General features: G+C 44.5%; 1 protein-coding gene across 1 annotated transcript in view; it reads left to right on the top strand.

Annotated features, from left to right (window-relative positions):
* The window catches only part of FAM120B (family with sequence similarity 120B), an 83,300-nt gene that overhangs the window by 43,848 nt on the left and 13,273 nt on the right, over positions 1-26,179 (top strand). The window contains 1 exon segment of the mRNA XM_021938100.2: positions 24,576-24,782. Coding sequence (XP_021793792.2) covers positions 24,576-24,782 — 207 coding nt within the window.

The following is a 26,179-nucleotide window of genomic DNA, read 5'->3' as shown; positions in this document are numbered from 1 at the left end:
AAATGCCCACTTCCATATCCAGGGGCCCTGAGTCTCCTCCACCTTCTCCGACCTCTCCTCCTTTGAGCCTGTGATGTCCCTTTCATTTATCTTTGTTCAGCAGCGCCTTTCACACCGTGGGTCTTGTTCTGAATCCACATGCCAAGTCACTGTCCCAGAGAGTCCTGGCCAGGTTGGTCTGGAGTGTGTTCTGAGAGGGACTCGTGGGCGAGAAGCCAGAGTATCCCACTTAGAGTTTTCAGTTTCCCTCCTCTCCTAGACTAACACCCTTTGAGAAAAGGGGCAGTGTTCTTGCTCCTCTTTATTTTCCAGTACCCAGCATCCTGCCAACATTGATTAACTTGATTAAATTAATACCTGCAATTTAAAAGTATGCATGAGCATTTGCTGAGACAGGCAGAGTCTCTCTGGTTCAGCAAAGTGACTGTGCAATACAAAGCAGGTGTCCAGACAAAGCCCCATCTTTGCAGAACCCCCTCTGGCACCTCTCTGGGGTTCCTACAATTCTAGTCTCAAGAGCTCATGGGGGCATTTGGGACATGGGTGCCCGGGGGCCCTTCTGAGGCTGGTGCTGCTGAAACACAGATACTGGCATGCCTGTCCTTCCTCCCCACAATCATCCTCTTCAGATAACTGGTGGCGTTTTCATTTCTCACCTCTGTTACCTGGAAATGTTATGAGCTTGTAGATTACAATGGTGAGACCTACAGCTGGTGAAGCTAAAAGCCCTTTCGTACGTATGCATGTAGATGACCATGGAATGATTTTCTGATGCGCTGGATTGGCTCCTGGGTTGAAAAGCAAAGCTAGGGCTCTGGAGTTTACAACATCAGAACGAGGGGAGGAGAGGATGGGGCAGAGTGCGGAAAAGGAGGGAGGAGAGGGTGTGGTGTGCCTGGGCACGTACTCCTGAAACCCCCAGTCAGGCTGAGCCCTAGGCCATCTCCTCTCCCCTGCAGCCCCCTCCTGGCACTTTACCCTTGTGGAATTGAATACGTATTTGTGTGTGTGTGAAGCTGGTCAGACTTTGAGCCCACTTGGATTTTCTGAGACCAGAATGTCATAAACCAAGGCGAATGCGAGGTTTATGTCTGAACCTGGAGGACGAGGATTCATGCTGGCTGTGGGAATTTCTCAAGATGGTGGGCAGAAAAGAGTCTGGGTTCATCTGCTGCTTGGTCTGCAGGGTTCCTTCTTGCCTTACTAGGGATGACATCTGTGGTCTATGTCATGCATTCTTGGCTGTTTGAAACAAAGTTGTGTCTTGGACTTCACCCTTTGGTTTTGGCCCTTATTCTCAAATAATGTCCACCTGAAGAAAGAGGTTGTAGGCAGTGCTTTTGATGATAGCAGATACTGAACCATGAAACCATGGAGGAGAGAATTACCAAGGAAAAAGGTCCAGATGTTTTCTGTTCATGAACTGGATATGTCCTTCTGAGGGAATTCAAATCAAAGAGTTGGCAAAACTGGGTGGTGGCAGTGGCAGAGTGGCTTGAGCACAGGGCCTCTGACACCGCCCCCCGCAAGGCTGCCTGGAGCAGGGCTCTGTTGGAATCATGGAAGGAACACACACCCTTTTTGAGCCTATCAGAATTGCAAAGCCTGGCCAGTTGGTGCAAGTGTTTATCCGCCTGCCATCACCATCGGGTGGGGTGGTCTGTAACAGACTCAGCAGGTGTTGGTAAAAGGACCCTTGACCAGAAACACAAAGGGGACAGAGCAGGAGCTCCTCACGATTATGACAGCAGTGAGCTGCTTCTTGTTCTCAGTGGGAGAATGCTTGGAGCCTAAGTCTTGTATGGAAAAATAGATAAATAAGCAAAGTGTAGACTCAGTGGCATTCTATCATTTAGTGGCATGTTGCACATCCAGACTCTGCGGCTGGTGGGAGGTGGCACTAACTCGCTGTTCTTGGGAGTTAGATTCTGCTGCCTGAAAGATGAAAGGGGAGCAGAGACCTCCACAGTTATCCTTGTGAGACGAGAGCTTGGTGTGTGGGGAGCTGAGAGCTGGGAATCATGGGTGGTGAAAGCTGTTAGGTTCTGGCCAATTGCCTTGGCAGAGCCTCGCTGGCTCCTCGGAAAGAGTAGGAATCTCTCCATTGCATCGGGGAACGGGGGATGGCCGGGAAGGGGAATGGCAAGTGGGGAGGGGCAGGCAGCTGAGTCTACTTGGCTGGACCTGTGCTCTGAGGGGCAGGTGCCAGGGGCATGAGGGAGAGTGGCGTGTGGACGCACTGAATGGGGTGCCCCTGGTGGCCCACACCTGTCAGGGGCCAGTGTCACCCACAGGAGGGGAAGCGTCACTTGGGAGGTGGGGGGTGGAGTTGAGAGAGCTCAGGGCCCGCATGGTCTCTGGTGTGGGGTGAGTGGGAGTTGAGCAGAGCCAGCCACAAGGCTTAGAGGGTGAAAGACTAGGTGAATGCAGCTGTTGAGAAGAACACGTGACAGTTTCCAACAAATGAGTACTTTGTCGGCATGAGTACACAAAATGAGCAGTGTTGTGGGCCTTGATCTTCCCTTAGTCCTGTTGATTATGGCCTCAGGTCAGGACACACATACTCACCACCCTGCCCAGCCTCAGATAAGCTCACGTTATTTTTTAGATTTTTTTTTCTCCTTCTTGTTGCCATATTCATATTCAGGACTTTGATGAGAGAAGAATGAGGCAGAACATGCTCATTGCAGCTGAGCCCACACTGCTTTGATCCTTTTCTTCTCACCAGAAACAGTTCATTAACCTAGAATAAGTCACTTTTAAGCTTGTTTTAAATTGTGACAATTCTGATTTAAACAAATTTTTATTTTTAGGTTATAGAGAAGCTATAAAACTCACCAGTAGAAGTTGAAAATAAAATAATTCAATGCCATTGAATCTCCAAATGATATTTTTATTTTGCTACAAATTAATGAAACTTTAAATGATAATGATACTCTTGCTTTATCAAAAGCTTCAACCAGGGATTACCAGACTATCATCCATAGGCCAATTCCGCCACCAGCATGTAGTGAGTCCTGTGAGCTAAGAATGGTGTTTGTTTCTAAATGGTTAGGAAAAAATCAAAAGAATCTTATTCCATGATGTGAAAATTACATGAAACGTACATTTCCGTGTCCAAAATGGTTGTCTTGGCACATAGCCATGCTCAGTCATTTACAGCTACCTTTGCCCTGCAACAGCAGAGTTGAACGGCTGCGAGGGACATCATATGGCCCCCAAAGCCAAAAGTGTTTCCATCTGGCTTTTTCCAGAAGAGCGTGCTGACCCTTGGCTGGAGCCAGCAGGTCAGTCTGGGAGGAGAGGTGGGATGGGGAGCCCCATGCTTTTGTCTCTGTGCCCCTCCTGCAGCCAGGTCTGCACGCACACACAGTGACAGTAATAACCCCATGCATGAATGTGGCAGGTTTTAAAGACATTAGAGGGCTTCGGTAGTTAGTTTTCATGTCATTCCTTTGAGGTAATTAAGTCCTATCTTATTCTTAGAAAAATTAAGATACAAAGAATTTTGTGTCTTGGCCTTGGTCCTTATAAAGGAGCTGAAGTGAGGATGTAAATTCACTGACTCTTGGTTCCACCTCCACCTCATTTGCCTACACAAAGACCCTCGCCGTGATAAAACCTGGATTTGGAAGTCTTAGGGGTCAGGGGGTGGCTGACTCACATGGATCTCCTCACACCTGTTAGGATGCCTTACAAGCATCAAGTGCTTTTTTAAGATTAAGTAATGCTTTCAGTTGGCACATAATAATTGTGCATATTTATGGGGTACAGTGCAGTGTTTCAATATGCGTATATGTTGTGTGATTTAATTGTGAAGTGTCATGTTGCCTGTTGGTTCAGAGCACAGTGGTACCTTAGAGACAATCTAGTCAAGCACTTTTGCCTTACAGACCAGGATTTTAGGCTCAGATTAGGGGAACGGTTTGCTCCAGGTCAAGGTACTAGCGCATGTCCGAGCTGATCAAAAGGCCAGGGTTCCGAGTTCTACCAGGCACTGCCTTTACTTCCTGTCTTCTCACTAGACAGTGAGATATCTCTAAAGTGATAAGCAGGTATGCCTTGTGTCAAAAGCAGATTGAGAAACCTTCTCATAAAAGATCTTTACTCAGTGCTGCTCTTGGTGAATTCTCACTTTACGAATCAAATGTTTTCCTGTAGGCAGAATCAAAATGCTTTGGAGACATAATGAGATCAAGCTGCTAAAATGGCGCTTTACTGATTAAATCCCTAAGACAACCATGAAAATACAGGACTGTGTAATATGTTTTCAAGGAGATATTTATTAAACTGCTTTTACTTCCCTACACAAGTCCACAGAAGAAATACAATTTTTAAAGAAGGAAAATTGCTTTACTATTAGGCATTCAATAAAAATTTGGTGAATGAATGAACAGTAGATGTGCTAGTCAGTTTGGGCTGCCATAACAAAACACCACAGACTGGGTGGCCTAAAATCACAAACATTCCCTTCTCATCTCACTGTTTTGGAAACTTGATGTCCCAGATCGACGTGCCAGCAGCTCTGCTGTCTGGGGTGCTCCCTCCTGGCTTTCCAACAGCCGGTTTCTCACTGTGTCCTCACAGGGCGGAGAGCAGACAGTAGTCTCCTGAGGGCACTCACCCTCTTCCATAGGACCCCCTCCCCTGCCATGACCCAGTCAGCTCTCATAGGCCCCACCTCCAGATACCTTCCCATTGGGGATTTGGCCTTCAGCATAACAGTGAGATCACTTGGACTCAGGAAGGGGAACATCACACACCGGGGCCTATTGTGGGGAGGGGGGAGGGGGAGGGATGGCATTGGGAGTTATACCTGATGTAAATGACGAGTTGATGGGTGCAGCATACCAACATGGCACATGTATACATATGTAACAAACCTGCAAGTTGTGCACATGTACCCTAGAACTTAAAGTATTAAAAATAAAAAAAGAATTGTTTAACATAAAAAAAAGAAAAAAAAGAAATTTTGAAAGGACATATTTGCCCATAGCAGTAGAAATAGGAATCTTGAAAGTTTTACTGGACTTTTCAAAGTGAAATGTAAACACAGAAGATGACTGATAGAGTCCTGCAACAGCTTAAATGAGATAAGATGGAAGTGAACAAAGCAAAATAAATTAGTATTCATATTTTTTTCTCACTTTTATTCTCTCTTGTTCACATGGACTTTCCAATATTTATCCAGAATTTTCACAGGCAAGAAAGAAGAGAGGTTTGTGGCTGCATTTGAACCTAGGAATTGACTTTGAGAACTCAGATGCCTGGAACCAGCTGTGCAGCGTGTCTGCCTCCTGGACTTGGCAGCAGGGCCTCACTTTCACTGGCTTTGCCCATCATCCTCATAATTGTAGTAGGTGTCTCCTGCTGCAGAGCCTGGTCCGTGTCTGAGAAAATGTGATCTCTGTGAGGAATTCCGAGTCCAGTTTGGAGAGAGTGAAGAGGTCAGCTGGCAGGGTCTCTCGTGATAAAGGATCCAGGCGTTACTGCCAGCAGTGCTGGAGCGGGCCCTGGGGCTGAACCCACCACTGGATGTAGCCTGTGGCACTCCTTGGGTGACCTTTGCCTCAGCAAACTTAGGGTAGTTTTTTTTTTTTCCTGCTCCCCTACCTGATTCCTAGATAGGAGATTCTCTTGTCCTGGAGAATCTTAAGAGAAGTATGTCTGTGTTCTTGGAATCAGGAGAGCTTGGTTACTTGGGGGTGGAAACTGAGTCTTTTCTAATTTCCATGGAACCTTTGCACCTCGTAGGTGCTCAGTAATGGTCAGTTTGCTGAATGTATCTGTAAATCTTACACTTAGAGTTTATGCTTTAATGCTGGTAGATGTGTTTTGTCTGCATGAATAAGAATCTTTCACATGTAACTTATTTTTCTACAGCGGAAACAAAATTCCAGGATGGGCTCTAATTTCTACTGCAAAATTTTTAACATAGTAATGTAATTTCTCTTTTAAACCTGTTCTGTAGAGCTACAGATTTACTCCTGCCAGGAAGGCCATGGCAGAGGTGAGACCGGGAGACTCTCAGCTGCCCTTGAGCTGTCCTGACCCTGCTCTCTGCACCTCACAGACTTCCCCAGCGAGTGGGTTCTCAGGCTCCTCTGTAAGTTCCTCCTGACTCCTGCTCTTCTGCACCTCAGACTTCCCAGCGGGCGGCTCCTCGCGGCCCTGTGTCCTCCTGAACCTCGCTCTAACCCTCACAGGACCCCCCAGCGGGCTGCCCCTAGGGGCCCTGTGTCCTCCTTGACCTGCTCTCACCCCACAGACCTCCCCCAGCGTAGTGGCCTCCTAGGCCCTGTGTCCCTCCTGACCCTAAGCTCTTCCTCTGCACCCCATGAGACTTCCAGCTGAAGGGCTCCCCGGCCCTGTGCTGTCCCTCCTGATCTGCTCTCTGCACCTCACAGACTTCCCTAGCTGGGATGTGCCTCAGGGCCCGTGTCCTCCCCACCCTGCTCCCTTTCAGACCTCACAAGAGACTTCAGAACATGCGCCTCAGGCCCTGTGTCCTCCTGCTGCCACATGCACTAGGCCAGGCACCTTAGGGAGCCTTTGCTGCCCAGACACTCCATGCAGACCTTTCTTTTCTGAGATGCAGCTACTTCCCCGAGCTCTATGTGGAGGGCAGGGAAAGTGATGGTCTCTGCTCTAAGATGCACCAGCCACCTGAGGGTCCATCACCCTCCCTCTGGGGGGGCAAGGCAGAGGACCCCGTTTCTGTAGGGCTCCCAGTTTCTCTGTGCCCCTGGCTTCCTCTCCTTCTTCCCTGGTTCCAGGAGCGCTGTCCAGTCCTGCTCTGGCAGATCTGAGTTCTTTGAAGTTCTTCTGGGGGTTAAACCTAAACTCAGAAGCCAGAACTCGGTAATATTACCCTCTCCAGTTAGCTGTCAGATCCTGTACCCGTCATTGTGGGATGTCCTAAATGACTAAAGAGGGTGGGGCAAGGCAGTAAAGGAGAAGAACAGAGGAACTGCAGTCAGTAGTTCAGATAGTACCTCACTGCATTTCTCAGGAAGATTCGCCTTCTGACACCTTTAAGGACTTGTTTTCGTTAACATTCTGTTAAACTTGGTTTCTTCCTGCAGCTTTACATTTATAAATACAGCTATTCATATTCATCATCATGCTGAGGTCTCAGGATGGTTGTGCATCTCTCACAGATGGAGATGCTGCAGTAGAGTTTGTAGCACTTAGCCCTGTGTGCAGGTGGGAGTGAACACTGAGCCACCACGTCAAGCAAGAAATAGTGTATATGTATCTCAGTACGGGTGGATGGATAGACAGACGTTATTTAGACAAAGTCACACAAACTATACAATTCACCCATTTAAGGTGTACAATTTAATGGCTTTTAGTGCATTCACAGAGTTGTTGTTCAGCCACAATCAATTTTAGAACTTTTTTGTCACCTCAGAAAGAAACCTCTACCTCTTATGCAGTCTCCCTCCCCCCAGCCCCAGCCCCACACTCCTCAGCCCCTGTTTACCACGCATCCATTTTCCGCCTCTGTATATTTCTTTGTCCCGGACATTTCATAAACATGGCATCGCACAGTTTGTGGCCTTTCGTGTCTGGCGTCATTCACTGAGCACTGTGTTTCCCAGGTTCTCAATGGCTGAGGGTTGTGTGGATGGACGATGTTTTGTTTGTCCATCATCAACTGAGAAACAGTTGGTAGTTTCACTTTTTGGCCCCGTGAATAACACTGCTATGAACATTTCTTTACAAGTGTTTGTGTGGACCTGCTTAGCAATTTCCTTAAATATGTGGAATGACATCCCCTCAGATGTTAGTAACTAAAACTTTTCTGTTTTTTTGATATGTACCTTTTGCCATGATAAGAAGCTATCATTGAATTCAAGAGTTTCAAGAATTGTGTGTAAAAAACATTTGGAATAAAAACCTCCACCTTAAGATGCAAAAGGGAAAAAAGGAAATTCTCCGGAAAGATTAATTGAAAAAGAAGAAAGCAAAAAGCACCTCACAATCAGCACTTGTCAAATGAGGCCTGGTGGTCAGACCCCCCTCTGTGTGCCTAGCTCGTGAGTCTTCAGGAGTCAGGCCTTGAAGGGTGTCCGCCATTCGTTCCGGGACAGGAAGGGAGAGATGATTGGCCAGGAGGCTGCAGCTGCAGCTCGCGAGAGCAGCGCCTGGCGCCAGCTGCCACCCTCAGACTTGGAGCAGAGAAGAGATGGAAACCAAATAACTGAGGCGGGTCAGGACCTTCACGCACATTTTTCAAGAAATTCATCTTTTCTTAATGTTTTCCTTGTGTTAAGTGAGTCAGGAAATTGAAAAATAGAAAAAATAAGCGTGAAGGTAGGTAGTTGACTCTCAGATTTATTCAGTTATTTTTAAGGAGTTTATCCTACTAATATGAGTAAAATAAATTTTTTATTAGGAATTATGAGAGCTTATTTTCTATCGAGACATACAGTGTCTTGTTTCAGCCATTTGATAAGAGCGTGGTTCATGCGGTCTGAGTAATTTGTTTACTCTCAGTTTAATTAAACTTTTTTAAAGAATGATTTTTTATACTCGATTTAGTCTTAAAAGCTAAGAAAGCCTCAATTCAGGTACTGCTTATATACGTTATTTTAATTATATTAATGTTAAAAGAGTGATTAAATCTTTATTAGGAGTCACTGAGATTAGTATTTCAGAGACATCTAGTGAAAGTGGTTTGACGAATGTAAAATACTCCAAGATGATGGTAGTATCTACAGGGGCGGGACGGTGGGATTTCAGTTCAGCCTTGCCTGGCTGTGCTTCTGGTCTCTTCCCCTCTGTGATTCTTTGAATGTGAGCGCGTTCTTAGAAGAGAAGATAGTCTAATTTTATGAACTGACAGTTGTAACTCAGAGCCGTGCTGTTTCCTTAGGTGAATACTGTGTGGGCTTTAGGCAGCTGTCGGATACAACACGGGAATCTCAGATGAATGCAGTTGTGAACTGCGGTGCTGCTGGGTTGGTGGGTTCTGCCCTCATTGAGCATCTCTAACAACATGGGAGGTTTGGGCTCCTCCGGCCCCTGCTCAGGGAGGCTGAGGAGTAGCCGGACATGAGTAGAAGCTGGACGGGCTCTCGCTGTGCGTTGTGCCACCAGAATGCCGGACCGTCGAGGTTTCGGGAAAAGACATCGTTATGAGTTATTCTGTAAGACTGCCCACTACAATCGGAAGGCTTCCAGCGAAGAGAAAGAATCTTAGTTATAAAATCAAACTAGGCCTTTTAGACCAAAGAAAACCAGTTTATTTTTACTGTTTTCTTTACTAATAAATAACAATGTGTTCATAATGTTTTCCCTCTGTTTAGATTTCCACCAGCTTGTAGGACAAGGGCCCTGATGAAGCAGTGTCTGAAACTTAAAATAGCAGTTTTGTTCATACAAGTATCATTTTACATAACTGCCCATAAACCCTAGTAAATGAACCTTCCTTAGCATATAAACACAAAAACGGTGAGCTGTTTACTGTTAAATATTTACTGTCAGGCTTTAGGAACTTTAAGAACTGGTTTTTCCAGTTTCCTGGTTCCCATCGGATGCCCTGGGACCCTGGACTCCATGGCCTTAGCCGGAAGAGCTCAGCTTTCTTTGTCTTTTATTCCAGAGCACCTTAAAGCCTATTTCCAAAATATAGGCTGCTTTTATTTACGAATTTTATTCGTTGGGTTGGACAAGCCAAAGGCCATACCTTTCAGTCATATTGAAGTGGTGATGTGGGCCTTAGACCTGCGGCCACCCTCTGTCACGCTGACGTGGGCTCCCAGGATGTTCCCTAAATTCCAGAGTTCCTTAGGGAAGGAGAGTCGCCAGGTGACTTTCTCTGTTGCTGAAAAGATAACCTCAGATCTTCAGATTTTACTCCTGCAGCCTGTGAAAATGTTCTGTCTCCCCATGTAACCGCAGTTAGCTTAAATTAGCCGTTTTTTCTGTGTGATTAGTAATTTGGAAGTCGGTCTTTGTTTCCAGGCTTTTCACAAGTCCCAAGGCTACAGCACAGTGTTTTTATGGACCTCTTCACGGAAATGTGCTGAGAAGAGGTGTAATTTACTTTACAAAACTTACGTTACAATTAGAAAAGTAAAGTACAAGGCAAACAGGCCTGAGAAACACTTTTAAAGTATATTCTGGGAAATGAGAATGTTGCAATGAACACACTTTTAAAGTAGTGTCTTCTCTCTCCCCGACCTCCAGAAACACCAGGAAAGATCATAGGCGCGCTTGTTGGTCCGGAAAAGATCATAGGCGCGCTTGTTGGTCCGGGAAAGATCATAGGCGCGCTTGTTGGTCCGGGAAAGATCATAGGCTCGCTTGTTGGTCCGGGAAAGATCATAGGCTTTGTTGGTCCGGGAAAGATCATAGGTGTGTTTGTTGATGCTGGATGTAAATGCCCAGGTACCAAATCAACGGAATATGCAAACCCAGCATCCCAGAGTCCCCTGCACCAACACAGTGCTGCTACCATGCCAGATCATTCCTCAGTTCTACCTGGATTTGTTACCCTCACTTCTTAGAGTAGCGGGCAAAAGAAAGCCTCGCTGAGGAAGCAATGTCTATAAAAAGCATCTTGGGTTAAACTTTCACTCTGGTGCTGACACCGCTCCGCACAGTAGGTGCTCTGACTCGGCAAGAGCGCATCTCAGGTTGTGTCATCCTGGCTCCTCCCCCTTCAGACCCTCCACTGGTGGTTTTGCCCATTTTGGATTTGATCATATGTGTAATTCTTTGAGGCAGAGAAATAAAGCAGGTAAATTATATGTAAATTGTGAAATGGGAACATGGCACGTTTGGTTGACTTTTAGCTTGAATGGGCCTGACAGAAGTAGGTGTATTTAGGAAGAACAGGGTGAACTGGCGTGGCCCCAGCAGCTTCCCTTTCAGCTGTTTACTCTCCCCGAGATGAGATCTCATTTCTTCTTGATGCTCTTGCACCAGGAATTGGCGAGTTCTTGCTTGGAACAGAATTGTTTAATGTTTATTGTTGACTTGTTGAGGCTTTTTTTCACTGAAAAAATGACCCACACGTAACACCTGTTCAGAGCACATCCTAACTGCTAAGAATGAACACGTCTGTCATTTAGGCCTGGTTATTTTCAAGAGCAAACTTTTCAGTTTTCAGTTTGGGAAATAATCACCTGTCTTCTTCCCTTCACTCAGTGTTAGTGCAATGAATGGAGCATTGTTGGTTGAGTGTCTGACCCAGGATGGCATCTGTTAGATGAACTGGTGATGTCACTTTACATTCCTAAGGAATATTCACCTGTCCTTGCTGCGGCGTGTCATAGCAGCTTTACCTGTGAAGGGCCTTCAGAGCACATCAGTAGATGATAGTTTGATGTCATCTGTCTTTATTTCCATTATACTTTAATTTCCTGAGGATAGGACTTCCACATTTGCACCTGGTTCAGTAGTTGTTAGCTGTTGGTGACTGAACCGAACCAAATCCAGTTCTTCATTGCACAGATGAGATCGCCACAGCCCACCCAAGTGGCATCACCTGCTTTCAGCCCCTTGGCCAGGTGGTGAGAGAGCTGAGGCTTCCAGTTCAGGGCTCCCTCTGCTGTAACTCAGGGATGGTCCCTAAGCTGGTGGTTAAAGTGTTCATACGAAGTAGGTCCAATCTGTGGTTGTTGCTGTAATCAGTGTGTCAGCACAGAGTTCCGCAATTTCAGTATCTTTCTAAATAACCCACTGTGGAATGTTTGTAATCACACAGCACATAGGCAGCAGGGCTCACAAAGCAAAGGCCTTGTGAACTCCATTCCTTCAGGGTGGAAACGGATTGTTGGCAAAACAGTTCTCAGGTTATCTGTTCCTAACAGCAAACTCTCAGGTCAGGGTAGGCTTATTGTGGTTTGCTTTTGCCTACAAAGGACGTATGTTGAGTAAGAATCTTGGCCTGTTACACAGTAAGTCAATAATTGTGTCCTTGCAAATAAGCATTGTGTTCTCGAATGGAATCAGCATATTTCCTTATACAGACACTTCCGCTTGTGCATTCATTGAGCAGCCTCAGTTGGTAGAGAATCATGTTCAGATACTTAATCAGCAAACTCATTTAGTCAGTAGAAATTTGAATTCCTGTGATGTGCCAGATTTGTGAGGAGGGGTACAGAGAAGGTACGGCAAGGAGGCCTTCAAAGAGCTCAGAGTCCTGAGAAAGTAAGTGCAGCGGCAAGAACTGCACAGGAGACACACAGGGCACAGGGCACAGTGGATGTAGGGATGAGGGATGCCCCTGACTGGGCCTGGAAGGTGTCTCAGAGACTCCAAGGAGGAAATGACTCCTGGACTAGATCTGTAAAGGTGGGCAGGATTTAATGAGTCAGAGGTAAGAACAAGGGAAAGAGTGGGGACTGTTTCTGAAGAGAGAGCAAAGAAGTTCCCTGGGGTGTTTGGGAGCCGCAGACGGGTGGCCCTAAAAAGGCCAGTGAGGAGCCTTGCCCAGGTACACGGGGAGCTGTAACGAATTAACTGGGACGGCGGAACTGGAGGTGGAGGTGAAGAGAGAGATGGCAGGTCAGGTTCAGGAAGTGAAATTGCTAGGCCCTCATCGTGATTACAGCATGAGATGAGGAGGCGGCCCTAGTGTGGTTACTGTTTCTCTAGTTTGGGTCTCTGGGGTAGGTTAACAGACAAGGGGAGGAGGTGATGAAGTCAGCTTTGTGAGGACTGTGTATGGGATCTGTTTCCAGACAGCTGGATGTGCAAGCGTGAAGCTTGGAAGAGAGTTTGGCATTGAAGATTTGGGAAGCATAAGACATGTCTTTGTAAATAGATGAGAATGAGGTTCAGTTGAGAGATGTACGTGTAGTGTGATAAGGACAGTAAGCCAAGGGGAATAACACCCTTGTTTAAGGACCAGCAGAAAGACAGCGAACGCAGAGATCAGAGTGTGGAGGAGGAAGACAGGGGTGGGCGGGGGGGTGTCAGAGGAATGGTAGAGCAGAGAGTGCTGGCATGTGGGGGCGACCACGTGCAGCAGGGCAGTACGCCAGAAAAGACTGGTCAGTACGCATTGGGCCTGAGCCTTGGTCACTGCTCACCTTGTTGAGAACAATTCCAGGAGACTGGAGGAGTGGAGGCTGGTTGGAGTGGTTTGGTACAGGGATGAGTGCTGAGGCAGGAGAGACAGTGAGATCATCTTTTGAGGCGTTTGAATGTGAACTGAAAATCTGGACTCTAGCCAGATGTGAACATGGAGAGGATGGAGAAGCAGCCACTTGGTAAGAAATAGAAATCTGAGTGCTTGGCACAGGGGTTTGGGTAACCCCCTAGAGAAGAGGAGGAAGTGCCTGTTTCTGCGTAGAGCAAGTGCAGAATGCCACTTTGTGCTGTGCACATGTCCCTAAACCCAGATGCCTGGGAGAGCCCTGGCTCACGCTGCCCTGTGCTGTGGGCGTCCCTAAACCCAGATGCCTGGGAGAGCCCTGGCTCACGCTGCCCTGTGCTGTGCGCGTCCCTAGTCCCAGATGCCTGGGAGAGCACCGGCTCACGCTGCCCTGTGCTGTGCGCCTCCCTAATCCCAGATGCCTGGGAGAGCACCGGCTCACACTGCCCTGTGCTGTGCGTGCCTCCCTAATCCCAGATGCCTGGGACAGCACCGGCTCACGCTGTCCTGTGCTGTGGGCGTCCCTAAACCCAGATGCCTGGGAGAGCACTGGCTCACGCTGCCCTGTGCTGTGTGCGCGTCCCTAGTCCCAGATGCCTGGGAGAGCACCATTCATTCTGGATGGCAGAGAAACCCTTAGAATAGAGCAGTTAACTGAAGAAGTTGAAAACAAAAGGGAAATGTTTATGTTTTGAGAGATGAGTTTATCAACACAGTCAGCCCTTTCAGGCTGTGACCTTTTTACCAGCTTAATGTTTTTTTCTTGGTTTACAGTTTATATTTAATACCTGATAGAGTTGCCATAAAATGCCCATTTCTGTCTGTGGAGTTTTCCTTGATTCATACACTCTACAGACTTCCATCAGAGATCACAGCCCAGGTGTTGAAAGAACGCTCCTGCCATTTATTTATCTATTAATCTTTACCATATCCAGAGTAGCTGTGGCACGTCTTACCTAAGTTTTCTTTCTATAGGGATTCTTTAACCCCCAGCAGTTTCTAAGAGGAGCATGAGACTTGAGAGCCCGGCCCTTTGGTTTGGACTTGACCTGTGGACGCCTGACACACACCCTGCCACCCACTAGGAGAATGTGTAACTCAGAGTCCTCTTCTTCATCACCCCTCCCTGAGGACTTGTTCCCGTTCATGTCCCACAGTAAAGTTTCTTGTCGGTTTATTCTGTTTGTTTAAAACAATAAAAAAAGGACGTTGAGCGCCTATTCTATGCCATGCTCTGTGAAGAGAATGGGATATCAGTGAGCGACGCCTGCCCTTTTCGGATCTGTAGCCTAGCGGGGGAAAGAGACAGGAAGCAGGAAGCAGAACCACATCCTACTGGGGGAAATGGACCGGAAGCAGGAAGCAGAACCAGGAAGCATTGGCGTGGACGGGCCTGCAAAGGGCCAGCCAGCACCCTGGAATGTAGAGTGGCAGAGCTGAGCCCTGAGCTTCCGGGTATGGGCAGGGTGGGCTGCACCTTTATTTGATCACTTTAAAAAGGGGCTATTTGAGCTAAGACTTGAAAAAATAAAGAGAATTAACTATTCAGCTTTCTGGGAGAAGAGCGTACTAAGTAGATGGCCAGTGCCGGGGTGGGGGTGTGCCTGTGTTGGGCAAATCAGGAGGAACAAGGGACAGGGCCAGAGCCGTGGGCCCAGGCAGCCTGGTGAGGGGTTTCTCCTTGCTCAAGACTTGGAACGAAGGAATGACATGACCCAACTCACTTTTTGAATCAGCCTGCTGGCTCTGTTAAAACTAGGCTGTAGTGCAGGGGTCCTTCAGTGGGGATCTGTGGTCTGAAACAGGAAAAAATATACCTGTGTTTTCACTAACTTCTAACTGAAATTTATCATGTCCTTTATGATATAGTCAACAGCACCTGTGGTTTTGTTACCAATAGAAATCAGATATTTTCATTACAGTTGGAGAAGTCCTCATATATTGTTTACTGTCATCATTTTCTCAAAACTATGGTTATTAGGCCCACTGCTGGGTCTTATGTACAGTTTTTACAGGTTGAGTACTTCTCAGCCAAAGTGCTTGGGACCAGAAGTGTTTCAGATTTCTGAATATTTCATTATACTTACCACTTGAGCATTTATAATCCAAAGACCTGAAATCCAAAATGCTCCCATGAGTATTTTCTTTCAGCGTCATGTCGGTGCTCAAAAAGCTTTGGATTTGGCAGTATTTTAGATTCTGTATTTTCAGAATAGAGATGCTCAACCTATATAAAAAGGGGGCTAAATTACTGTATCTTACATTTGATTTTTATATTATTTTGAAAACTGTCTCATAATTAATTTATAAATCTTTGTATTTTATTATACACATTAACTGCTGATCTAAGAAAGTGTTCATAGGCTTCATGAGACTACCAGAAAGATTCACAATACAAAAGAGATTTTGTTTGTTTGTTTTTTCCCAAATTAACCTGTGCGTCATCTTCCATAATTACCTTTTGTGTATGTGTGTGTGGTAAAAGCACCTAAAATCTACTCTCTAGGCAGATTTCCGGTGTACAGTAGAGTGTCATGACCTCTAGTCCTCATGCTGTGCATTAGATCTCTCCAGACCCATTCATCCTGTGTAACCGCAGCTCTGTGTCCTTGGACTCACCTCTTCCCATTTCCTCCCTCACCCAGGAACTCCCGTTCTGCTCGGTTTGTTTGTATTTGGCGTTTTTTAGATTCCACATGCAGGTGAGATTGTGCAGTATTTGTCTGACTTTGCCTGACTTCACTTCACATAAAGTTCTGCACTTCCATCCATGTCGTCACGTGACAGGATTTCTTTTCTTTTCTTTTTTTAATAGCTGAACAGTATTCCATTCTGTATATGTACTGTTTTCTTTATCCATTCATCGGTTGATAGATGCTTAGGTTGGTTATGAGCTTTGGCTGTTGTATAGAGTGCTGCAGGAAACATGGGGTGCAGCTATCTCATCAACATACTGATTTCAGTTGCTTTGGATCTATACGTAGAAGTGAGATTGCTGGGTTGTATAGTAGTTCTAATTTTAGGCTTTGGAGGAACCTCCATACTGTTTTCTATAATGACTGTGCCAATTTACATGCCCACCAACAGTGTAGAAGGGTTCTCCTTTCTCCACATCCTCACCAGCACTTATTTCTTGTCTTTTTTGACGATAGCCCTCCGAACACGTGGTGAGGTGATTTCACACTGTGGGTTTGATTTGCATCTCCGTGGTGATTAGTGTTGGACACCTTTGCATATGCCTGCTGACCATTTGTGTATTGCCTTTAGAGAAATGTCTGTTCATGTTCTTTGCCCGTGTTTTAATTGGGTTGTTTTTTGCTGTCGAGTTGTATGAGTTCCTTACATATTTTGGATGTTAACCCCTTCATAGATACATGGTTTGCAAATATTTTCTCCAAGTCCATAGACTGCCTTTTCATTTACTTCATTGGTCCCTTTGCTGTTCAGAAGCTTTGCTATGTGAGGTAGTCCCACTTGTTTATTTTTGCTTTTCTTGCCTGAGCCTTGGGGTGTCATACTCCAAAAATGAGCTATAGAGAGAAACAATTTTTTTGGACTCACTTTCTGGCTGAAGACAAATAGAAAAGCTAGCACAACATTTTTTAATAAAGCTATTTGAAGGTGTCAGTGAACCGAAAAGGTTATAAAAAAGTGCCATGTCAAGATCCTGTAGAAGACAGAGATCAAGGGGGGTCAGCTTGTCGTTAGAAGCCACTTACGCTCTGATGTGTTTGCCTGTCGAGAAGTAAGAAAACACGAATTAGTACTATTAGGGATAAGGCAGGGGGTATTACTATAGACCCTTCTGAGAAGAAAGGGAAGCACTGCAAACAACTCTACACACATGCCTTCAACAACTTAGATATAGGGGCAAATCTCTGAAAAGCACAGGTGGCCACAACCCCCAATACCAAACAGGTTCTTTAAAGAACTCCATAACTGTTAAAGAAATTGAATCCACAGTTTGCAAACTCCCCCCAAAAGATGTCTCTAGCCCAGAAGTGTCACTCGGTAATTTACCACATGTTTAAAGAAGAATTAATGGCAGTTCTACAGTCTTCCAGAAAATACAAGAAGATAGACTACTCCCCAGTGAGGCCAGTATTACCCTGACACCCAAACCAGACAGAAAAAAAAAATAGTGCAAAACGGAAAACTACAGGCCATTATCCCTTATGAACATAGATACAAAAATCTTTAACAAAATATGAGTGGATCAAATCCAGCAATTAATTATACACTATGACCAAGTAGATTCTTTATTCCAGGACTATGTGGCTGGTTTAGTACTTAAAACTCAGTCAGTGAAACCTCCATATTAATAGGTTAAGGAAGAAAAGTCACATGGTTATATAGATCATTCAGAAAAAGGATTCGACAAAATTCACTGCCCATTCATGGTAAAAAAAACTTTCAGAAAAATGATAATGGAGGAGGTCTCTCTCAACTTGATAAAGAACATCTACAAAAGTCCCTACAGCCAATGTAACATATAACAGTAAAAGACTAATTGCTTTTCCCCAATATCAGGGATATTAGGGACAGGGATGTCTGCCCTCACCACTCTTATTCAATATAGTGCTGGAAGTTCTGGCTAGCGCAGTGAGGACAGAAAAGGAAATAAAAAGCATGCAGACAAAAAGAAGGAAACAAAACTGTCTCTATTTGCAAATGACATGATTCTCCAAATAAAAAATTCCAAGGAATCTACAAAAAAACTAGAGCTAGGTCAGGTGTGGTGGCTCAAGCCTGTAATCCCAGCACTTTGGGAGGCTGAGGTAAGAGGATTACCTAAACAAAGAGGTTCAAGACCAGCCTGGGCAACGTAGTGAGACCCCCATCTCTACAAAAAATTGAAAAAGTAGCTGGATGTGTTCGCTACTTAGGGAGCTGAGGTGGGAGGGATTGTTTGAGCCGGAGAGGCCAAGGCTCTAGTGATTCATGATCACACCACCATACTCCAGCCTGGGCAACAGAGTGAGACCCCGTCTCTACTAAAAAATACAAAAAATTAGCCGGGCGTGGTGGCAGGTGCCTGTGGTCCCAGCTACTCGGGAGGCTGAGTCAGGAGAATGGCGTGAACCTGGGAGGTGGAGCTTGCAGTGAGCCAAGACTGCGCCACTGCACTCCTGCCTGGGCAACAGAGTGAGACCCTGTCTTTCAAAAAAAAAAAAAAAAGAAAAACAAAACCAGAGCTAGTGAGAGTTCAGCAAGGCCTCAAGCTACAAGACATACATACCAAGCATCACCTGCATTTCTATATACTATTAATGAACATATGGAAACCTAAATGTAAAAGATAGTACCACTTAACAATTGTTTCACAAAAATGAATTACCTAGGCATAAATCAAATAAACATATACAGGATCTATATGCTAAAAACTGCAAAATACTGATAAATCAGAGCAAACCCAAATAAATGGAGGCACATACCATGTTCATGTACTGAAAGGCTTAGCATAATAGAGAGGTTGGTTCCCTCCAAACTGATGTACGGGTTTGATGTACTTGCTAGCAAAAATCCCAGCAAGGTATTTTTTTGCAGATATGGCAAGATTATTCTAAAATTTATCTGGAAGGGCAGTGGAACTAAAAATCACAAAAATCATCTTGAAAAAGAATAATAAAATGGGCAGAATCACTGCACTTGGTAACATACCTCGCTATATGACTGCCGTAATCAAGACAGTGTAGTGTTGGTGAAGGGACAGACACAAGGTCAACGAAACAGAATAGAGAACCCAGACGTAGACCCACGCGAGTCCCACCAGCAGATCTGGACAAGGTGCAGAAGCAACTCATTGGAGGAAGGCAGCCTCTTTAGCAAATGTGGCTGGAGCATTGGATACCCATAAGCCAAAAAAAAGAAAAAGAAAAAAAAACAGAAGAACCTTGTCTTTGGCCTCACACGTTTTACAAAAATTAACTCAAATGGAATATGAAATTAAATGTAAAACATAAAACTATTACGCTTTTGGGGAAAAAAGAGAAGATCTTTGGTATCTAGGGTCAGGCAAAGAGTTCTTAGACTTCATACCAAAAGCATAGTCTATAAAAGGAAAAATTGATAAATTGGAAACATTTTTAATTCAAACATATTTAATTCAACATTTTAAATTCAAAATTAAAAATGTTGCTCTATTAGGATAAGGAAAAGACAAGCCACTGCCTGGGAGACAATATTTGCAAACCACTTGTCTGACAGAGATCTTATATCTAGAAAATATGAAGATTCTCAGAACTCAGCATTAAAAACAATCCAATTAGAAAGTAGGCAAAAGACAGACATTTTACCCAAGACATTCAGATGGTAAATAAGTACATGAAAAGTTGTTCAACATAATTAACCATTAGGGAAATGCAAATTAAAACCACAGTGAGATATCACTGCACACGGATTAGAGCAGCTAAAATTAAAAATAAAATAGTGACACCACCAAATTTTGGCAAGGATGCGATCCTCATACACTAGCCTCTTACATGGCTGGTGTCGGTCACTCTGGAAAACAGTTTGGCAGTTTCTTAAAAACTAATAATGCATTTGCCATCTGAACTAGCAATCACACGCCTGGCCATTTATCCCAGAGAAGTGAAAACTTAGGTTCATTCAAAAACTTGTGCATGAATATTCAGAGCAGCTGTATTTGTAGTAGCATAGGTTGGAAACAACCCAGATGTCTTTAAATGGATGAATGTTTAACAGGCGGGTGCATCCATGCCGTGGAACACAACTCAGCAATAAAGAGGAATGAGTGGCTGGCGCTTGGTGAGTGGCTGGCGCTTGGAACTGCCTGAATGGATCTCAAGGAAATTATACTGAGTAAAAAAGCCAATCCCAAAAGGTCACATATTACATGATTCTATTTATGTTACATTCTGAAAATGACAGGATAAAGAGATGGATAACAGATTACCAGTTGCTAGAGACTTGGGACAGCATGAGGGAGGTCTTATGTGAAGAGACAGTTTTGTGTCTTGATGATGGTGGCAGGGGCTGCACAAACCCACCAGGTTTTGAAATTGCCTAGAACCTGAATAAGGTTTGTGGATGGCATTGATGTCAGCTTCCTGGTTTGGATATTGTCCTATAGTATGTCAGATGTTCACCATTGGTGAAGGGTACAGCCCTCTATCCTATCTTTGTCAATTCCTGTGAATCTGTAGTCATTTCAAAATAAAAATTAAAATAATCACCAACCAAACAGATACCTAAGGTCTCAGGACACTGGAAAATTAAAAGTTTTAGGACAGAAAAAGCTGTTCCATGCCACTGCTAACCCAAAGAAACCAGTGTGCCTGCATCAGAAGTAGACTTCAGTTAGAAACGGCCATGAGGCCGGGCGCGGTGGCTCAAGCCTGTAATCCCAGCACTTTGGGAGGCCGAGACGGGCGGATCACGAGGTCAGGAGATCGAGACCATCCTGGCTAACACGGTGAAACCCCATCTCTACTAAAAAAAAATACAAAAAACTAGCCGGGCGACCTGGCGGGCGCCTGTAGTCCCAGCTAATCGGGAGGCTGAGGCAGGAGAATGGCGTAAACCCGGGAGACGGAGCTTGCAGTGAGCTGAGATCCGGCCACTGCACTCCAGCCTGGGCGACAGAGCGAGACTCCGTCTCAAAAAAAAAAAAAAAAAAAAAAAAGAAACGGCCATGAAAGAAAGAAGGGACACCCGAGAAGAAAGGTCAGCTCCCCAGGATTATTTCCGGATTCTCTAGATCTGTAAGTTAGTATGCACAGCTTCCAGGTACATCAGATGAAAACGGACACAACTGAAAAACGAAGCAGACACATCTGTAATCACGGTGGGACCTGTGAGCACAGGGGTCCACAAACTGCAGCCAGTATGGCCAAGTGTGGCCTTTGGCCTGCTTTTGTGTGGGTCTATGAGCTAAGAATGCTTTTTGGGATTTTTAAAGGGTTAGTTTAAAAAAGAATATCTAACAGAAACTATAGGGGGCCTAAACTCTTCACTGTCTGGCCCCTGCAGAGGAAGTCTGTGGAGCTTTAACAAAGCCTCTCTCAAGAGCTGACGGGACAAACAGACAGAAGGTTGCTATGGATTCGAATTTCTGAACACATTTTTGAACACAGTGCACACACTCATCCTAACGGGCCTATAGAATTCTGCACCCAAAAACTATGGAGTAAACACTTTTCCAGTGCATATGGAAAATCTACCAGAATTGACTAGATGACAGTTCATAAAGCAAGCTTCTGCGAATTTCAGACAATTGAAATCATCCATCTTTTTTCTGTCCACAGTAAGCTAGAAATCAGTAATAACAATAAGTAAAAATTCTCCATTATTTGAAATTGAAACAGTACACTTCTAAATAATTCACAGGGAAAAAGGAGAAACCACAGTGGGCATTATAAAATATTTTGAATGACAGTGAAAATATTGTCCATAAAAATGTGTGGGATGCAGCTGAAAGCTATTCTGAGAAGGAAATTTGTAGAATTAAATGAATGTACTTGAAAAAAAAAAAAAGGCTGAAAATCAATGATCTAAGTATACATCTCTATAAATTACAAATAAAAAATCAAACGCGGGGTGTGTGGTAGGTAGGAAGGAAATAGTAAAAGCAGGAACTAGTGAAATAGGAAACGAATGGAGAATAGAGAAAGGTTTCTTTTTAGGTCATTTGCAGGAGTTCTCCCTCCTTGCTGGTAGGGATTCAAAGTGGCGCAGCCACTCTGGATGGCTGTGAAGCAGTTTCTTACAAAGTTAAACGGGTCTTAGCACGCAGTCCAGTAGCTGTGCTCCTTGCTGCGGCCACACCACAACCTGTACACAGACGTTTCAGCGGCCCTATTCGTAACTCCCAAAACTTGGAAGCAGCCAGGTGTCCTTCGGTGGGTGATGAGATGAACGAACTGTAGTCCATCCAGACAGTGGAATGTCATTCATTACTAAAAACAAGTCTATCAAGCTATGAAAAGACATGGAGGAAACTTAAATGCGTATTGCTGAGGGACAGAAGCCAACCTGAAGAAGCTGCTACTGTCTGATTCCAGCTATAGGAAGTCGGAAGAGGGAGAACAATGGAAACAGTAGAAAGATGAGCGCTTGCTGAGGGCTCGGGGGAGGGAGGGTGAGCAGGCAGCAGGAGGACTTTAGGGCAGTGCACCTGCTCTGGATGAGTCTCATGGTGGGTCCAGGTCATTATGTGTTTGTCCAAACTCGCAGAATGTGCACCGCCAAGAGTGAACCCTCGTGTCAGCTGTGGACTTGAGGGACGTGTCAGTGTGGGTTCATCGATTGTAGCAAATGTGTCCTCCAGGGACTGGCAGGTGGAGGCACTGATCTGTAGAGAAGCAGAGGGTATGTGGGAAATCTCTGCACCTTCCTCTCAGTTTTGCTGTGAACCTAAAACTGCTCTAAAAACATAAAGTCTTTTTTTCTAAGTTAATTTGAAAAGATGAATAAAACTGATAAACCTGTTATGAAATTGATCAAAAAAGGAGAAAGCACAAATTGCCAGTATACAGCGTGAAAAAGGGACATCTGTATACATAGATAATGCAGACTAAAGAGATGAGGGAACATTTATACCAATGCATTGGAAACTTCAGGTAAAATGTGTGCCACGAAGAGTAAACGTGTGAAAAAATTTCAGGTAAAATGAACACATTCCTTGAAAAATACAACCTAATAAGACTGAGGTATGAAGAAATAGAAAACTTGAATGGTTCCATGTCTGCTGAAAACATTGAATCTGAGATGAAAACTGTGCCCACAAGGAAACCTCAGGATCAGAGGGCTTCCCTGTGAGTTTTTCCAGACCCCAAAGGAGGAACCAGCAGCTGTGCTGTGCCCGTTCTTCCAGAGAGCAGAAGAGGGAAGGCTTTCCAACTGTTCCTGTAAGTCCAGCAAAATCCTGATGCAAAAATCTAACAAAGACGTCACAAGAAATAAAAATTTAGGCCGTTCTGTTTCATGAAAATAAATTCAAAACTTCCAAACAAAATATTAACAAATCAAATCCAGCAATATATAAAACCAGTAATACATGATGACCAAGTTGGGTTTATTTTTAGAATGCAAGGTTGATTTAACATTTGAAAACCATTGTAAATAACAATGAATAAGAAAAAGCATAGAATGGATGCTAAAACAATACTGGCAGTCACTCAGGCTTCTGTAGGAAATGCACTTCTCACTAACACGTCCTGTTAGTCAGCATCTGCTGAGCCCTGTGTACTTGTATGATGATTGCTGTTTTTAAAAACAAGTGTTGTTTTGGATAATTTTGTACAACACAAAGTGTCGTACAGCACTATTTGAGGATAAAGTAGTACTGTGCAACCAAAATCATTGTGATTAAACCTTAGATTAACTCTCGGATAATCTCAGTTCATGATAAATTTCTTACAATGGTTAGCAAGCTTCTATTTTAGTAAGTGAAACCTTAACTTCTAAAGGGGCTAAAATGTCTGTTACTTTTCTCCTAACTTGTTTCAGTTTTATTTAAAATACCTCTTGGTTAATTTGCGCTGCATAGATAAGCCGGACGATGACGGATTCAGTTACACTTACCTCATTTATGGATTCATGTGGACACTCGCTAGATATCAGTGTCACTTCCCCTGGGGCCAGTGTCAGCCAGGAGGCAGAGAGTGTCTCATGCAGCGTTCTTGCTAAATGCAGGAGCCCTCTGCGGCATCTTAGGATGACTTCCCTGTTTGAGAACAGTCAGAATGTTGGACATCAAGGTAAATTTGACAGTGAAAAGAAATATTTCATACGGGTATGATCTTAATTTGCAAAGATTATCAGCCTACCAACCTGGTGAGATATGTAAGCCGTTTTATTCTTAAATTGTAAGTATTCATTTAAAGTTAGATCTTTCGTAACAAATACTCATCATTACAACAATTATGATTTTTAAATACAATAAATTTAATAGTGTCTAAAATGATACTCTCTTGGCTTCCCTGTCTGTCCCTTTGCCTTCGAAGAAAGTTGTTCAGGAAAGAATGCACCCAGAAGTGAATGATCATGTGAGCTTTCTCCTAGTGGACCACAGTTTTCACCATGTCTGTTGTCAGCCCAGAGGTTCCTGGGAGGCAGGAGACTGTGCTCACGCCTGTGTGTGTGGAGCAGGCCTGAGTCAGCGGCTGAGGTTCAAACAGATGGGCGGATGGATGGGGACACTCTTAATGAAGAGGCGCCCTAGTTTCTGTCTGCCGAGCTTGCTTCCAAGGCCTCTGTCATCAGTAGAGCTGGTGAAGCTCAGCTTTGAGGACGCAGCCATGGTGATGCCGTCCATTCTGAGCGAGCTTCTGTAATCAGTACAGCTGGTGAAGTTCAGCTTTGAGGACGCAGCCATGGTGATGCCATCCATTCTGAGCGAGCGTCCGTTTGGAGCAGAGTAACTGTGCAGTGCTGAGATCTGTTTCCTGCGTGTGTGACTCCTGCCTTACATTTTTGGTGTGTGTTCTGGTCTCCACAGCCTGATTACATCAACCCCAGAGCCGTGCAGCTGGGCTCCCTTCTCGTCCGCGGCCTCACCACTCTGGTTTTAGTCAACAGCGCGTGTGGCTTCCCCTGGAAGATGAGTGATTTCATGCCCTGGAATATATTTGATGGGAAGCTTTTTCATCAGAAGTACTTGCAGTCTGAAAAGGGTTATGCTGTGGAGGTGCTTTTAGAACAAAATGTGAGTTCACAGACACCTACCTTTCACCAGAAACATCCCTGTAGTTCCAGGCTACACAAAAAACATGAAGTTGGCTGTTGCATTTTTCAAATTAATGCTTTCCAAATAAAGGATTCCATTATTCCATTAAACCAGGAACACATGATTTGAAGCATTTGGCTTCAGCGTCAACATAACTCATACAGGTTGAATAGCCCTTATCTGAAATACTTAGGACCAGAGTGTTGTGGATTTTGAATGTTTTTGGAATTTTGGAATGTTTGCATATACAGTTGATCCTTGAACAGTGCAAGGGTTAAGGGCTCCAAATCGTTCTGCAGTGGAAAACCTGCAGATAATTTTTGACTCCCCCAAAATGTTACTACAAAGAGCCTACTGTTGACCAGAAGCCTTAGCCAATAACATAAGCAGTCAATTAACACGCCATTTGTATGATATATATATTATATACTGTATTCTTACAATAAAGTAAGTGAGCTAGAGAAAAGAAAATGTGACTAAGAAAATCATAAGAGAAAACTGTATTTACTGTCCATTGAATGGAGGTGATCATCGTCACGTTGAGTGGGCTGAGGAGAAGGAGGAAGGGGGTGGGTCTTGCTGCCTCAGGCGTGGCAGAGGCAGAAGAAAATGGGAGTGTAAGTGATCTGTGCAGTTCACACCCACGTTGTTCAAGGGTCAGCTGTACCTACATAATGAGATATCTTGGGTCTGAGACCCAGGTTTAAACGCAGAATTCACGTATGTCTCATATACACCTTATACAATAGCCCGAAGGTAATTTTATACAATATTGTTAATGACATGCATGAAACAGTGTTTTCACTGCATCCATCACATGAGATCAGGTGTGGAATTTTCCACTTGTAGCAGTTTTAGATTTTGGATTTTCAGATTAGGAGTGCTCAACCTGTAGCTTCTTCCAGCATTTTTAAATAGGGTTCAGGACTCCGAAACTTATGCTTAGGTAGGGCAAGCAGCATCACACCAGTCTGACACATTTTTAATTTTTGAAGTGCTTTTTACTCCTCTCCCTATTTCTCACACACACACATATGTGTACACATATGTGTAATACACATACTTTTTTTTTTGAGACAGGGTCTTGCTCTGTTGCCCAGCCTGGAGTGCAGTGGTGCAATCTTCACTGACTGCAAACTTCCACCTCCTGGGCTCGAGTGATCCTCCCTCCTCAGCCGTCTGAGTAGCCGGGACCACAGGTGTGCGTCACCATGCCCGGCTAATTTTTGTATTTTCTGTAGAGATGAGGTTTTTCCATGTTGCCCAGGCTGATCTTGAACTCGTGGGCTCAAAGTGATCCACCTGCCTCAGCCTCCCAAAGTGCTGGGATTACAGGCATGAGCCACCGTGACCAGCCCCTCTCCCCGTTTTTTAAT

Source organism: Papio anubis, chromosome 6 (genome assembly GCF_008728515.1).
Source record: "Papio anubis isolate 15944 chromosome 6, Panubis1.0, whole genome shotgun sequence".
NCBI classification, from domain to species: Eukaryota; Metazoa; Chordata; class Mammalia; order Primates; family Cercopithecidae; genus Papio; species Papio anubis.
This window is presented reverse-complemented; position numbering and strand designations above follow the sequence as displayed.